The sequence below is a fragment of the Zalophus californianus genome, chromosome 8 (assembly GCF_009762305.2).
Source record: "Zalophus californianus isolate mZalCal1 chromosome 8, mZalCal1.pri.v2, whole genome shotgun sequence".
Taxonomy (NCBI): domain Eukaryota; kingdom Metazoa; phylum Chordata; class Mammalia; order Carnivora; family Otariidae; genus Zalophus; species Zalophus californianus.
The window spans coordinates 39,096,425-39,112,556 of NC_045602.1; the positions used below are offsets into that span (position 1 = coordinate 39,096,425).

At 46.4% G+C, this 16,132-nt stretch overlaps 1 protein-coding gene across 1 annotated transcript in view; it reads right to left on the bottom strand.

Annotated features, from left to right (window-relative positions):
• The window catches only part of THNSL2 (threonine synthase like 2), a 34,623-nt gene extending 18,830 nt beyond the window's left edge, over positions 1 to 15,793 (bottom strand). The window contains exon 1 of the mRNA XM_027624210.2: positions 15,569 to 15,793. Coding sequence (XP_027480011.1) covers positions 15,569 to 15,664 — 96 coding nt within the window. The 5' untranslated portion in view covers positions 15,665 to 15,793. The remainder of the gene's footprint in view (positions 1 to 15,568) is intronic.
• Positions 15,794 to 16,132: the final 339 nt, after the last annotated feature.

The window sequence follows — 16,132 nt, forward strand, 5'->3', positions numbered from 1 at the left end:
CTATAGAGACAGAAAGGAGATTAGTGGCTGCAAGGAGCTGGGTGAGAGGGAAATAAGGAATGGCTGCTAATGAGGACAGGGTTTCTTTGAGGGATGATTTACGTGTTCTGGAATTAGACAGAGGTGATGGTTGCACAAATTTGTAGTATAATAAGACCACTGAATTCTGTACCTGAGAGGGTGAGTTTAATGCTCTGTGAATTATGTCATAATAAAAAAAATTGCCCCATAAAAACTGATTGGCTAGGAGTCAGGGCACATTATCCAAAACAGTTGCCCGGAGAGAAAAGCTTTGAAGGCCAGAAGGGACAGACTGAGTCCTGAGAAGGGGCACATTGCTCCCACTGGGAGTACAAAATGAGAGGAGAGTGGTTTTGATTCAGACGTGATCTAATTCATCAGTAAACAACTTTAGAAATCATTCATAAAAACTCAGGGAAGGACAACCAAGCCTTTTTCAATGCTGGAAGTTTCTTCTGTGGATTCTTTGCTACTGTTCTAAATAAATTCTTCCATTGCTGAGTTTATTTGGAAGAGCAGTCAACGGTGCATAATTAATATAGGTCAGAGATGCATTATAACATCCTGATATCTGGATTTACTCCATAACTTTTGAGAAACCTGCAGAATACATTGGGGAAGAGTACAAATAGTTCTGTACCTGATGTCACTTCAGGGGCTGCTCTCTGGCCATCTGAGCTAAGTGCACAATTCTAACAGATGTCTGTCGTAAGGACTGGATGCTGCTGTCTCAGTCGTGTCTTTTTCCTTCCCCTGGCCTCTGCCAAGCATTTCATGCTCTGCGTGCATGAAAGCATCTGTGCCAAGTTCAAAGGTACTTTTGCTCATGCAAATAGGAAATCATGCCTACCCAATTATCTCCACTGAAGTAAGATTAAGTAAAAGCCTAGACTCATGTTCCATGATCTCGAGACTGTAAGAGGTTATTACCACTACAAGTGGTGATAATTGTAAATGGCTTGTACAGTTCAGCAGTCATGGGTATTGTTGGCTGTCAGGATGTGAGGTCCTGTGTCAGCGTTCTGTGGACTTGGATACACCACGTCACTGGAGCAGGCTCTTGCTTTGTTCTGGGAGGGGACAGGGCTCCTTGCTGCCTGACAAGTGCTGGACCTGCCCTTTGCTCTTCCACTGTCTCAGCCGGGACTCACGTTTCCTAAGAATCTTCACATATATCAGCCCATATAGCCTCCCGGTCACCACTTCATTTCCAGTTTGCAGGAGCGGAGACTCAGCAAGATCGAAGCCTACCGAAGGGCATACCATTAGAAAGCAGGGCAGCTGGGATTCCCCCCAGGTCTCCCAATTCCACATCCAATTTTCTTCTCATCCTGCCACAACTGTAAGTTGCTTGGAACTTGGAAACGAATTTCTCCATTAATGAGAAATGATGAAAACCTGGGGAAGACAGCAGTGTAAGAGAAGGCTTACAAACGTCCCGGGACAGACCACTGCGAGACGCTTGACCAACATCCACTCTCACCTCCTCCCCCACTGTGGCAAGATGTGCAGCTAGAAGACCCACATGTGTCCTCAAACTCCTCTGCCTTGAGAAGTGGCCAAGTGACCGAGTTCTGGCCAATGAAATATAAGCTAAGAATTCTGGGAAGGGTTCCAGGACAGCTTTTGTAAGGAATAGACTCAACTAGTGAGTGCACCTGGGACTTAGATTTGTTGCCTGGTGTTAAGTGGGAAACCATGAAGTGTCTGGGACGTTACCCAGCTTGGAAGCTAATGTTAGCTGGCCACATTTTACGTATATATACTGACAGGAGACATGAGGTTTTCTGGATCGGACAAACAGTTGATCACTCCTGACAAAAACAGCCAGAGAAGCACCTTAGCACCAGTTCCCCAACCCCCAACCCCCAAGGGAGAAGATGGTGAGAATCAGATTAAACCTGTACATAAAGTGGGGTTGGTATCACAGTAGAGGAACCCTGAAATTCAGAGTTTCTTAGGCCATTGGCACATCTACCCCTTGAGATGAGTCATTTATTAGGCCTCTGGGAAAGAGGGAAGACATCACTAGGTGTATTACCTTGGAATGTTAAGAAATGTCTCCAGGATGTAGAAGGAGAGGGCTTTAACTTTCCAAATCTCTCTGGAGGTCTCTACATTTAGGGAGACACTATCTCCATGTTCCCAGGCCTTTGCTGGTCAAACATACCCTTTGTACAGAAAGCCTGGATCAGGCGAAACTATGAAATATCCATTGAGAATTTTCCCCCAACACCTCGAGGCTCAGCAGCCACTTTGCGCCATAGTGGACAGCCACAAACTAAGGATGGAGGGGCAGAAAGATAGAAGGTGCCTAAAGCCTTGGTGACATCCTTGAGCGGCTGACCCAGCGCTGGACTCAACTTGTTTAAGCCTTGGTTTCTCAGGGTTTCTAGAAACTAGAAGCCAAACAACATGCTAACTGCTAATGTCTTCTATCACAAAATGATAGGATGAAAGAGAATTCCCGAAAAGAGGGGGGTGGGCGGGCAAGTGAGACAAAGAATCACTACAAAACTAGAGAATGGAAAGGTGGCCGTTTCATCTTCAATACGACATGCCGTAGACAGAACTCTTCAACCACCACCTACTCTTCCCTCGCTTGGTGGATGGTCCCTTAGAGGCTCAGTTGCTGAAAACTCCCAAGTTGGAATATTTCATTTTTCCTTTTTCTTTATCCCCCAGATCCAATCCATCACAGCCCCAAGGTTGTACCCACAGAATCTACGTTCTTGGTCCATGTGCTACCATCTCCACCTCCTCCCTGCCAGCCTCTACCCTCCCAACCCACCATCACTTCTCTTGGCAGCAGGACTGGTTCCAACACACCAGCCATTAAATCCTCAGTAGTTCTTGTCACTATTAGAATTTAGTTCTGAGCCCATGTGACCCAAGAGAATTCTCCAACGTCATCTTGAAATATTCCAACCTTCACCCATTGTGATGACTGAGCAGGACTCAGGGTTTTTCCCTTAAAAAATAAGCCAAGTGTTTTCATATCTCTAGGCATTGCCATTCCCTCTGACAAAATGCTGTTCCCAGCCTCTTTCATGACTGGCTTCTTCTCACACCTGAGGTATTTGCACTCGTGTCCTCTTCTAAGAGAACCCTCCCTGACCACTCTCCCTTCCCTGTTTCTGTCAAACTATCCTTCTTACTTTCTTTATAGCGCTTGCTAGATTCTGAAGTTCTCTTGCTTGTTGTTGTTCAATTTCCTGTTCACCTACCCACTGAAGTGTCAGCTGCTTGGGAGCAGACCCTTGCCCCACTCACCACTGTGCCTACAGATTCTGTGCCCAGCACCATCCACTGAAGCTCTTTATCAGTGTGGGCTTGGGTAGGTGTGACAGCCACATCTATTTTCTAGGAGTGAGAGAGTAGATGGCCTTGGAGGAACCCTCAGAGCTCACCCTTCCCCAGCCACCACCATATGGCCCCATTCAATTGTCTTTTTTTTTTTTATGTTCAATTAGCCAACATATGATACATCATTAGTTTTTGATGTAGTGTTCAACGATTCATTAGTTGGGTATAATACCCAGTGCTCATCACCACACGTGTCCTCCTTAATACCCATCACGGTTCCATTGTCTTTATGGCACTTACTACACCACATTCTTGAGCTCGTTGGTTGCTTTCTCCCCTCTCTATTCTGACGGAAGCTCTCTGAGGACACAGACCTTATGGGTTATGCCCACCACTCTCTCCCTGGCACCAAAACAATTCCTGGCCCCACTCAATGCATGCTTACTGAACAAATGAGTACAATGCACAGAAAGCAAAGTTGACTTGCTTAAGTTGTCAGCCACCTAAATGTCACTGGTTACTCATTGAGCAAAGGCCAGCCTGCCAAAGTTGGTTGGAGCCTGATAAGAAATTCCATAACTGGTGGCCAAGATAACCATCCCGGGACACAATGGTCAGCAAGGTTATTAAGCTTCAGGATGAGAACATGGGTTTGGCAGATGAGTATATTGAGAACTAGAAAATCTGAATGGACTGAAGTGGTCTCGAATGTAGAAAAGGAACCTGCAGCTATAGCTACATAGCTTTCTTCCTCCGGGCGAGCCAAGCAGCTTCAGTCTAAGCATAGACTGTGTGGCTTCAGTCTAAGCGTAGACCCTATTCTGAGAACACTTACTCTCACCTGTTGATAGAGTTAGGTCAGTTGTTCTTCCTCTCCAGGGCGTATAAATATCATCTAGGCCTATGCTTCTCAAACTTTAACACCCAAAACTTCCCCTGAGGATTTTTTAAAAATGTGGACTCTAATTCAGTAGATCTGGGATACGGCTGAGATTCTGCATTTTAACAATTTCCCAGGTGAGACCAATGTTGTTGGTCTGAGGACCACGCTTTGAGTAACAAGTACGTAGAAATTTTGTTTAAACTGCAGATTCCTGGGCTCATTCTCCAAGCTCCTGATCCAGAAGGTCAGTAGGAAGGGCCCAGGGATCTTTGTTTTTAATCAGTGGCCCAGGTGATTCTGACTTAAATGGTCGGCTGACACATCTAGGGACGTTTTGCTTTTGACCATTGTCGTAAAAAAACTCAAGAAGAGTGATGAGTTAACAAGCTGCCTTGAAAGGTAGCAAATGGCAGCTGAAGAAATAGCAGAAGGGATTGGGCTGTGGTAGAGAGGGAGCTCTTTATGGATACCCTCTCGTGGGTGGTGCGGAAGAGTGACACAACATAATGCTTGCAATACAATATTGTAAATGGCCCTTGTTCAGACACCTGAAAATGTCTAGCCCAGAATCTCAGGCATGGGTCACTGAAATCTTAATACAGAGCATGGCATCGTTCATGACAATGGGCCCGGGTTCATATTTAGGAAAAACCTGAGCAACAGTTCCTTTTCATGGGCAGTGAGAAGTAAGGGAGTATGCAATTCTAATTCCATTCCCTACACGCTCTCTTTTGCTCTCTCTGCTCCAGCCACAACGGCAGCTCCTTCACGCAACCAACATAGCAACACCTCGGGTCTTTGCGCTTGCTTTTCCCTCTTCCCAGAATGCTCTTTCCAGAGAGGCCTTCCCTCTTGATGCAGCCAGGTTTCCGCTTGATGGTCTCCTAATTAGAAAGGGCTTTTATAATCCCTCAGTCCAAAGCAATGTTCTCTATCCCTTTACCCTGTTTTGTTCTTCTGCATCAATTTATCGCCACCAGACACTGTAGAGGGCCATTGGTTTCTCTTCACCATAATGGAAGCTCCCAGAAGAGCAGGGACTAGCTCTGTTCCATTCTCCTGATTTTTCCCCAGTGCTTAGAACAGTGCCTGTCATGTGATACATGCTCAGTAAAATATTTGCTTAAAGAAGAAGAAAGCCATGACCGCGGGAATGGAGATGCCTGCCCCTCTCTGTACCCTGATACCTTTCCTTCCTCCCAGTGCCTCCAGGCCCCAAGGCTCTTACCACCACCCTGCCATGGATGAGAAAAAACAGTTAACTCTCCTTAATGACTAATGCTACCCTGAGTGTGGTTACATGTGGTTTTCAACAAATTCGGGAGAGGCCAAATGGGCAAGGTCAGCATGGAATTTATTACTTCAGGTGAAGAGAAAACTACAGGTGAGCTTCCAGTTGGATAGGTATTGGACAGGCCACTTGGACAGCACGGGTCTGGGTCACACAGAACAAGCCGGAGGTAACATAGGACAGGGAACATGGGAAGTTAAGAAAACACGAATCAGGCAAGCTAGCTGCCAATTAAGCCCAGGGTGGGAGCAGATACTCATTGCCTAGAACAGCGGTCAGTAAACTAGAGCCCTTGGGCCAAATCTGGTCCATTGTGTATTTTTGGAGATGAGGTTTTCCTGGAAGCCAGCTGTGCCATTCACCTGAGTGAATTCAGCAGAGTGGGGAGACTGTGACTTGGACCACATGGCTGGCAAAGCCTAAAAGCAGGGCCCTTTACAGAAAAAGTTTGCCGCCCCCACCCCGGGTTAGAAGATTTTTCCTAAGTAGAGTTACAGTCAGGGAGACAAAAGTGGGCAGTATTTATCTGAACACTTGGGAGGAGACTCAGAACTTGTCGACTCCCGTTTCTCACGAAGGGACTTCACAAGAAGAGCCGGGAAAACACCCACTCAGGGGAAGGAAGGCCGGTGTGGGGACCAGAAGACAATGCAAGTCACACAGGGACTCAGAGGCAGGGGGAACAGTTTACCACAAAGGCTCCATTTTACAAATATAAGATACTGAGCTGAGCTTGCCTGACAGAAGTAGGAAAAGGAGTGGGGACACTCAACAATGCGTACCCCAAGCTGTGGGAGGGGAGGAAAGAGCGGCATGTTTCCTCAGGTGTAGAAATGGGACAAGTCACTCAGGGCTTGAAAGAGATGGAGGCCACTGGGGGCAGACCTCAGAAACACCCCAGCATCCTCAGGAATTGGATGTGATTCTATAAATGCAGGCCCTTGCTTTCCCACGTTGGTTAGTCATTGGATATGGCTGCCCCGGAAGGAAGTGTGACCTTGGGCAAGGCTGCTGCAGTCAGTGTCTACAGCTGTATCTTCAGCTGATACAATCCCCAAAGAAGGCGGGGGGCTGAAGGTCTTCTCCCCGCAGTTCCCAGCAGCTGGGGAAGAAGCTCTTTCTTCCTGAAGGAGGTTATGGGGAGCGCATCACAGCATCCCCTGCATTTAGAAAATGATTTAAGAGGAGTATGAGATATCTACTCTTGGAGGGGACACTATGAAGGTGGTAGACGTTTACTCTGCCATTCATTCATTTTTATTTTGTTAGTTATATATAATTGTACATATGATGTCTGGTGTATGATTATATTCCATATATATTATGCACCTATGGAGTAGCAGGTGCTGGGCCAGGCTCTAGACATGAAACAAGACCTCTGCCCTTCAGGACCCCGCGCTCTGGCGAAGCAGAGGGAGAGGGACACACACAGCCCAACTGAACAGTGCTCTAAGGGAAGCGAGCCCCGGCCCGGCTCAGCACAGAGAGCTGGCATTCAGGAGTCACACCCAAGGCTTCCTGGAGGAGGTGGCCCCTGGTCCAGGCTTTGTGACTCAGGTTTGCAGCTATAGGTAGAACAGAAGAGGTCTCCTTTTTACCCACTCACACCAGGCAGGAAGTTGGCTGATACAGAGCATTTGACTCCCTTCTCTCTTACCTGGTACCAACACCCTGAGTGCCACCTCCCATTGCTGGTTCCATCATAAGCCGTAGGGCCTACATTCAGTGCCACTAGATGGCAGTATTGAGTCAAAAGTGCTCGCCACAGCTAAGCTGTTTTAGTGCCAAGTCAGCCCCAGATCCCGTTGTGGTTTATCCTGGGGGTGACCTGGGTGGGGGTGGGGGTGGGGGTGAGTTCCTGGGAATGGCAATAGGATTTTCCGGGTTTTTTTTTTTAACTTTATTAAATTGCATATGGTATATATATTCATGTGCCCAAAAGGATTGAAAAATCAAGCAAATGGTAGAGTATTGCTCTCCATAGTAAACTGAAATCACTCTTCCATGCTTTCCGAGAAAATGGGTAAACTGGAATTTTCATGGGAATGATCTTTTCTTACTACGTCCTCCCTGGCCAGGTACCAGGTGTGCACACTGGTGATGCTATACTTAATTTTCTTCACGATCTCCAGCTGGCACCATCGTCTATCACTTTTGCCTGTTCCTCCAGCCTCTCTAAGTAGATGATGATTGGAAAGCAGCTATTGTCTGCAATGTTTATGATATGTTAGAATCAGAAGATAGGCTGGACTTCCCTGATAGTTTACAGATGCAAAACCAGGATTGGGAGTCTCATCTCCAAGGTAATGTGGTTCATTTTCAGTAATCTCCTTTTGGTGGGAATAAAATTCTCATTTCTTATTAACTAAGCCAGTATTGTGTCTGTGTTTCATAACTTTAGGGAAACTATATTTTGAAGAATACCAGCAGATATTTTGCAAGGCAAAGTTATTCATTCAACAAACATGCATTAGGCATTTGCTAGATGCAAAGTGCTGCATGAGGGCGGAGAGTCACTGCTGACGGGTGTCTCAGCCTTGCAGATACTTACCATCAAAATGAAGGAAGCAGAGGATGTTACACAACCAAGTGCCTTTATGGAATGACCTTTTTTTTTTTTTAAAGAACACAAATGGGAGAACAACACATTAAAGAATTATGGACAGTTCTATCAACTTCTCATGAGTTGGGGAGATGATATCAAGGGAAAAGGGTGCAGGCAGAGGAATGAAGCCGACACTGGGGTTAGGAGCCCATGGCAGAGAGGCAGCTGGTTGGCATTGCAACCCAGGAAAAGCAAGGATCTCCTCTCTTACCCACATGTGCCTGGAGAGAAGGTTTAGGAGGGATTCCCAGGTTTCTTGAGGGTTCAGAGCAGCAGTGGAAGGCAGTGGGGAACACAGCCCAGAGCACGGGCCACTCTCCAGTGCCCCCCAGGGGAGGGATGGACTTGCTGTGGCAGGTGAAATGGGGTTTACTGGTGCATCTAGAACATTCGCCAACCAGAAAGATGGCAGAGGTGAGCCCAGATGGGCACCTGGAAACCACCAAAGAAGTCTCATGACCCTAATCCCCCGTGAGAAACTTAGTTGATAACATCTGTGGCTGCAAAAGGAAGGAGAGAAGGAGGAAAGGAGAAGGAAAGATCATAAAACAGTGTTATTTAGAAATGTGGAGAAAAGTGCCAGGAAAAGCAAGCCAAAAGAGTTGAAAGCGGTTGCAGTGGTCTCGTTACCTTACCATTTAGGTGTGGTTTTTTTGTGTTGTTGTTTTTTTTAAGTAGGTTCCATGCCCAGTGTGGAGCCCATTGTGGGGCTTGAACTCACAACCCTGACATCAAGACCTGAGCTGAGATCAAGAATCAGGTGCTTAACCAACTGAGCCACCTAGGCACCCCCAGGGGTGGTCCTAAATTCTCAAACTTCAGCGTGCCCTAAAACCCTAGGGAACTTCCTAAACCCCCAGCCCCACCCTCTGACTCTGAGCAGGTCTGTGGCAGGCCCAGATGCCTGAACGCTTAACCTGATACCGGAGTTCAGAGGACCACTTTGAGGACTTCTGCTCTAGATTCTGAGCAGGGACAGAAGGTGGGTTAGAGCCAAGCCCCAAATTCTCTTCCAGGCCCACTGTGGGACTTTGAGCCAACCACATCACTTTTTTATCTCCCCATCTCAGCAAGGGATTGAATTAGGTCAGAGCTTCTTGAATTTTTTGAGAGGTGAAGGTTGAGAATCTAATTAAAGCATTATCAGGAAAATGTAGTGTATGTTGCACACAGGGTGTTCCTAGACCATTCGGGGTCCCTTAGATTTTTGGTCACAATCTTTTGGAAGGAATGTTCTCCAAGAATACGTCCCTTTCAGCTCTGATGTTCAAGGCTGATCTGGATGCTGGGGAAAGAGGGCAGGACTCCCACCCAGATGGCAACTTTAGAGTCCTAGCCCGTGGGTGGTCTCCTGCATTGAATGGGCACCTCACACTACATTTTATGGGATCGAAGATCTGGTCACTAACTTGGCAGATACAAATCTCTCCCACCTTGACCAAGACACTGGTGGCCAAGTCTCCTGGGAGTGATGAAGGACCAAGGACATCCAGAGCTATAAGAAAGCAGAACATCTCAGAAGAGTTGCATTTAATCAAAAACTGACTCTAAGAAAGATAAGTCATCTCGAGGGAGTGGCCCCAGCTCTACCCTTCTCCTTCAGATCCTAGAAAGAACGGTCTTTCTAGATAAGTGAAGATTTTGATAATGGCCATGGTGCTCATTCCTCATCCAGTTCATGGGCTCAGATGCACTGAGAAGGGGTAGGATAACCCGTGCAGTTGTGAAGCCCAAAGGTCTTCAGTCATCTTTCAAACCTGAGAAGACCTTTCATCCAGCCCAGAACCAGGGTAGAGTTCTGCCTATTATCTAGGGCCATTGGAGGCCTCTAGATTGAATGCTGAGTTCAGACCATTTTGGGCCTAATCAAAGGAGCTCTTGGCTTCTGATGCTTCCCTAATCTCAATGAGATTAATTGAATCTGTGGCACATGGCCAGCTGGTCGATGGTCACAGGGCCAATTTCTTAGATAAGAAGACTAAACTCAGGGCCACTGAAGCTGTGAACCATCCACAGGGACATGTGTGCTGACAAAGGACTCCTGACCACCGTCCATCATCCTTCCAGCCTGGAGGAGAGGTGATACGTGGAAGGATGGTGTGACTTGCCTGCCCAAGATATCTATGTCCTGCATCATCAGCCTATTGCCCTCCTCTTGTTCCCAGCCTCAATATCCCACTGTTACATACATATATAACAGAGCAGAACAAGGGTGTCAACTGTTCCATCTGAGATTATGCCTCCTTTTGTTTGTTTGTTTGTTTTTTCGTTATTTATGGTATGACTTGATTATACTAAATTAAATGTCAGACAAAGAAGTATATATCTGGTATGATTGCATTTATACAAAATTATAGAAAATTCAAACTAACCCAGTGACAGAAAGCAGATCGGTGGTCACTTAGGAATGGGGGCAGTTGGGTGGCAAGGAGTCAGGGGAGGAATTACAGTGAGCCGTGAGGAAAACCCAGATGGTGATGAATATTTCATTATCTTGATTGTAGTGATGGTTTTAGGGGTTCATACGTATGTCAGACTTATCAAATTATACATTTTAAATATGTACAGTTTATTGCATGTCAACTAGACATGCAATAGAGACAACTAGACATCAATAGAGCTGTTAAAAATTAGTCTTTTAGTATAAAATAGTTCAACAAGGTTGCCAGATATCTGTCAACAACAACAAAAAAGCATTTATCTGTACCAGCAATAATCAATTAGAAAATATAATCACATCTACAATATCAGCAAAAATCACAAAACATCTAGGAATTGACTTTATAAAACATAGGATACCTCCGTGGGGAAATTTAAAAATTTTTAAACTCTGTTAAAGAGTTTGTAAAAGAATGTAAGAATGTAAAAGAATTTAAGAGGATGTGCGTTTGATGGGATGACTCAATATTATAAGGACGACAATTCTCTATAGGTTGATGTAGACACAGACATAGATATACAAAGCACTTGATTTATCAGAAATGCACAGAGCTCCAAGTAAGAGAAAGTACAGTACCATCTGAACAAGGATGGGGTTTTATTAGCAAAGAAGATATTAGGAAACTATCAAAAGTGTCTGCTGCATTACTAAGCATGGTGTAGGGAGACATTTCTGACCCGGAGTCAAGAGCCTAGGGTTCGAAGACCAGCTCCCATACAAGAGCACTGGAACTTTGGGTCAATCTCTTAACGTTTTTGGTCTTTTACCATCATCCATCAAAGCAGAGTCTAGACCATTTGATCTCTATAGTAGATTTAGCTCCACATTTTACCATTGAAGTAACAGGCTTCAGGAAGGTTGAGTGAACTGCTTATGCCCAACTCCCAGTCCCTACACCTTCAACTTAGGCATAGCAACTCAGGTAGTAAGAAGGTGCCTCCAGCCCCCCGGGATCCTCCTTGCTTGTCCTTTACAAAGATATCCACATGATTGATCTCCATTAATCTTCTCAGCAGGGGCACCTGGGTGACTCATTCAGCTAAGCCTCTGCCTGCCTTCCACTCTGGTCATGATCTCAGGGTCCTGGGAATGAGCACCGCATCAGGCTCCCTGCTCAGTGGGGAGTCTGCTTCTCCCTCCGCCTCCCCACCCCCCCAGCGCTTGTGCTCTCTCATTCTCTCTAAAATAAATAAATGAAATCTTTACCAAAAAAAAAAATCCTCTCAGCAAAGCCAAGGGACAGCCAGCACTGACTCATGGGAAGATCAAATCTCTGCAAACTTCTCAAGGACAATGGCCGCAACGTGTTAATATCTTGGATGAGTGAAGTCCTGGGACGAGGTAAATGCTTGATAAATATTTGTTGAATGAGTGAATAAGTAAATTGCTTCTTATTCTACAAATGGGAAAATTGCAGTCGGAGAAGCTGATGCACCCCCAGAATGGTGTAGCCAGGGATCCATGATACCTGACCCACAAATCCTACAGTGTTTTCAATGGATGGCAATGCCTATTTCTCATGTCCATTAAAGACTGGGAGCAGAGGTGGGAGTTAAGAAGCAGAAAGATGGGCAGCAATAAATTGTAAAGGCTGCAGTCTGAGTCTGTGAATGGTTCAAGATACAAATCGAGGCAGTCTTGTTATATTCACTTGAGGGCCAGAATGGTCTCCCTAAGCCAGGGTGCAGTGATCTGTGCTGGAGATTTGAATGGCAAGGTTAGTAGTTAACTTGCAGGGCTAGTGGGGGCTTTCCAAAGGGGGTGGAGAAGGTAGGAAAGGGGACACCCTGGGGAGATCCCAGGATGCTCAGACAGGCCTCCAGCAACACATTCAAACTTATCAGCAGAGTCAAGAGTCAGAAGTACAGAAATCTCCTTGTTTTGTTTTGTTTTCTCTTATAATGTGGATTCAAGCTTCTTTCTTTGATTATGGGACACCCATCCCTTGGTCCTGATATGCACCCCTGAGGGTGAGAGGAAGAAATGGCTCACAGTAGAAACCGGGCAGGGCAGTGTGTGTCACTTGTGTGTGGAAGTAGAAGGCAAGGTCGAAAACCACTTGCCCCTGTAGAGGCCCAGTTCAGGGCATGGGCAGGGGCCAAAGGAGCTTCAGTGGCTGAGAAGCAGTGGTGACTGGGGCAGACGGGGCCTGGGAGCCAAGGAGTCTGCTCCTCCCTGGGCAGCTCCTGCCTGGGCTCAGCCTGGGCCTGAGCTGAGCTGATAGGAAAGGCTGGGGTTGTTGCTGCTGCTGCACTGGGGCTTCTGAAACAGTAGTAAAACCCTATTCATTCATTCACTCACTTGTTCAATAAATATTTCTTTAGCAGCTGCAGTGGGCCAGGCACTGATTTCTCTGGGTCTTTGGTCTAGTAGCCAAACTTGCTGGTGATGAACTAAAAGAGAAATTTCCAAACTCTGAGTATGCATACTTCATTAAAATACAAAATTGTTTTGCATTTAGACTGAAAATGCGGAGAGAGTCGTCTCTGGCACAGAGGACAGAGTTCTAGCATTACTCCCAGAAGGGCTGCCTTCTCTGCCGTTGCCTAGCGGTGCAGCCTCAGATAAGACACTTTCCCTCTCTGGATCTCAGTTTTCTCTGGGTGAAACGGGAGTAGCAGTATGCGTCGTGCCTGCCCAAGGGGTGGCTGGGAATGCATACGTCCTGCTGAGCTGTGCTGTGCAGATTATGGTTTGGCATTTTATTCTAATGTTTGGCGATCTGGGTTCTCTTTGAATCGGTCTCCCCAACCACAATGAAAAATATCAACCAAAACCAGGGTCAAGAGTTTGTCCACTTGGGCGTATTTGGAAAAGGAGTCAAGTGAATGGTTTGAGACATCGGACTGGTTGCATTCAGGCCCATACATCTTTCTAATAAAGGTTTGATTCCGTTTAACATGGCCAATGTTGCCCTTTCTCAAGACACCAGGGTTTCCTTGGAAAACTTTGCCCTGACCTTGGAAAACAACTGCTATCAGAGCTATTTCCAGCAAAGGCAGCCAAAGAAAGCTGACAGACTCCAGGGCCCTGAGTTACAAAGGGGGTAGGTTAGTCAAATAATACTTAGTTGAAATTTAACCAAATTGTCAAAAGCTTTGGTCAAAGGAGAAACTTGGGACAGAGCTGAACATGTGATTAAAAATGTACCTACCCCTGAAACACACACACACACACACACACACACACACACACACACCTGTCAGCAGATGGGGTGATCCCTCCTCTCAATGGACAGTGTGCATGTCACGAGCTCTGCCCACATCATGGAATCCTGTAACTTCCCCATGCTATTTTGCAAGGGTGGTGGGCTTTAGCATTTCTATGAAATGTTTATAAGGATATTGCTTAAACAGACCTGCTGCCCTTTCTCATAGATCTCTAATGACATCTCCACTCTGTACAATGCATTTGTTCCCTGTGTAATTGAAGATCCTGCCAGAAGGCAAATGCCAGAAGAGTTGTCACTTGTAGGCAAAGTTTGTGGCATTTTATTCCTTTTTAAGATTTTATTTATTTATTTAGAGCATGAGCAGGGGCAAGGGCAGAGGGAGAGGGAGAAAGAATCTCAAGCAGACTCTGCACTGAGCGTGGAGACCGATGCGGGGCTGAATCTCACAACCCTGAGATCATGACCTGAGCCGAAACCAAGAGCCGAAGCCCAACCGACTGAGCCACCCAGGTGCCCCACATTTATGTTATTCTTATCCGTTCACTTGGTCATCCCACAGGCAGGTCCTGAGAGCTCTCTTCTCTCAGGGACTTTGCTAAGCTCTAAAGATACACATCAAAACACAGTCCCCGCCCTCAAGAAAGTCGCAAGTGATAAACAAAAGAAAACAGAAATAGAAATGTCATTACAAGCCTAAACCCTCCAGTCGTATCATTGTACTCCCGAGTAAATATTATGATGATCATTTCCTCAAAGTTGAAATTCTCCCAGTCATGGATCAATAGACTGAAAGTAAGCAGTCAAAATTTTTTATTTTTTGTGTTTTGTGAGAACTTTACTTCTTAATCAAATTTTCATAACATTTAAAACTTAATAATTCCACCAGAGTTTGAGGTACAAAAGAAGAGATAATAATTCAGGGAGCCCCAAGGTTTTCCCTTTAGCCTCAGACCAAATGGAGACTTGGGCATCCCTGTGCTTGCTGACAGTGCTAGGGAATGCCTCAGGCTTGAGACCTACCACTCTTGGAGACCTCAAAACTTGGCCACCTCAAAAACTCTGCGGAGCATTTGGTGAGGTATCACTAATTGTGAGGCAGTCCCAAATGTTTGGAGAACATTTGTGGGAAACATCCTGATGAAAGATTTAGCATGGTTCCTCCTAAGTGGACTCACTCCCAGGTCCAGTATTAACAAGGAGAAGATCAGAACGATTTTGACATTAATAAATCCTTCGGCCCTGATTTCCACCCAAGTTTCCTGTGAAGCTGGTGAGTGTAGGTGGGTCCCTGTGAATCAGGATGCACCTGGGAAATAGGATAGAGTCTGACTCCTCATCTTGCATTGATGTCACCGGTCTGGGCTGTGCAGCCAGACTCTGTGGGTTTGAATCCTGGCTCCTTCCTCTGTTTCTCACCTGGGAAGAGCTTAAGTTTCCTAACTTCTCTATGCTTCAGAGTTCTCATCCCTAAAACGGGTTTTAATGTGTTGCAAAACAGGTAATTCATGTAAGTGTGCCCGGTAACAGTGAGTGTTCAGGAAGTGTTAGTTGGGACAGAAAGGACATGCAGGAGGGACGCGTGGGTCTGCAGCATTGCCACTGGAAGGCATCTATCTCCTCTCCCCGCCCATCCATGTCCCCACAGTGGACCCCCAAACACTCTCAGTTACAGCTGCACAACAGCACTCCAATTCATTCCCGCCCGCCTCCTCCCAAGATCAGGTCCTCCTTATCTCTTCCCACAATTTTTGTAGGAGTTCCCTACCCATTTCTCCACCGCTAGATCTCTCCCCAGTCCGGCCAGTCTTTCCTGTTGCCTCCAGAGTAATCGTCCAAAACCACAATCATACCTCTCTTCTGCTCTTTTGTTGACCGTCCATCGCCTGGCATAGCAATATCCAAAATGCTGTCACTAGTTTATCAGCCTCACGGTTTCTTCTTGTCATAGCTTCAGGTGTCCCTTGTGCCAGGGTTTTGCCTATATCTCTCAGCCCCTTGCCCTCACTTACCACTCTGCTCTGTATTTTAGAGACTTGGAGTCTACAAACTACATTTCCCCAACTCCTTTGCCCGCTGCCTCCTGTCCGGACCTCGGGCATGCCGATGAGTCAAGTGGCGGGAGCGTGGAAGGCGGAAGGAAGACGCAGTCCTGCTGGGCAGCATTCGCTGGCAGTTCTAGTGGCTGCTGGTTTGGCAGCAGGAGTGCAGTGGCTCTAGGTTCCAGCAGCCTGCCTGGGGGTGGCCCCTCTCAGGGGTTCAAGCCAAGCCAAGGAAGCACCACTTTACCAGATCCACAGCTGGAGGCACCAGCCACCTCCAACCCTGTAGAAGCACCTGTAGACCTCTGGAACCCAGCCCAGGGGCATTCACAGCCTTGAATCCCCTTTCTTTTGCCATTCCAGCTCTTTTGCTGT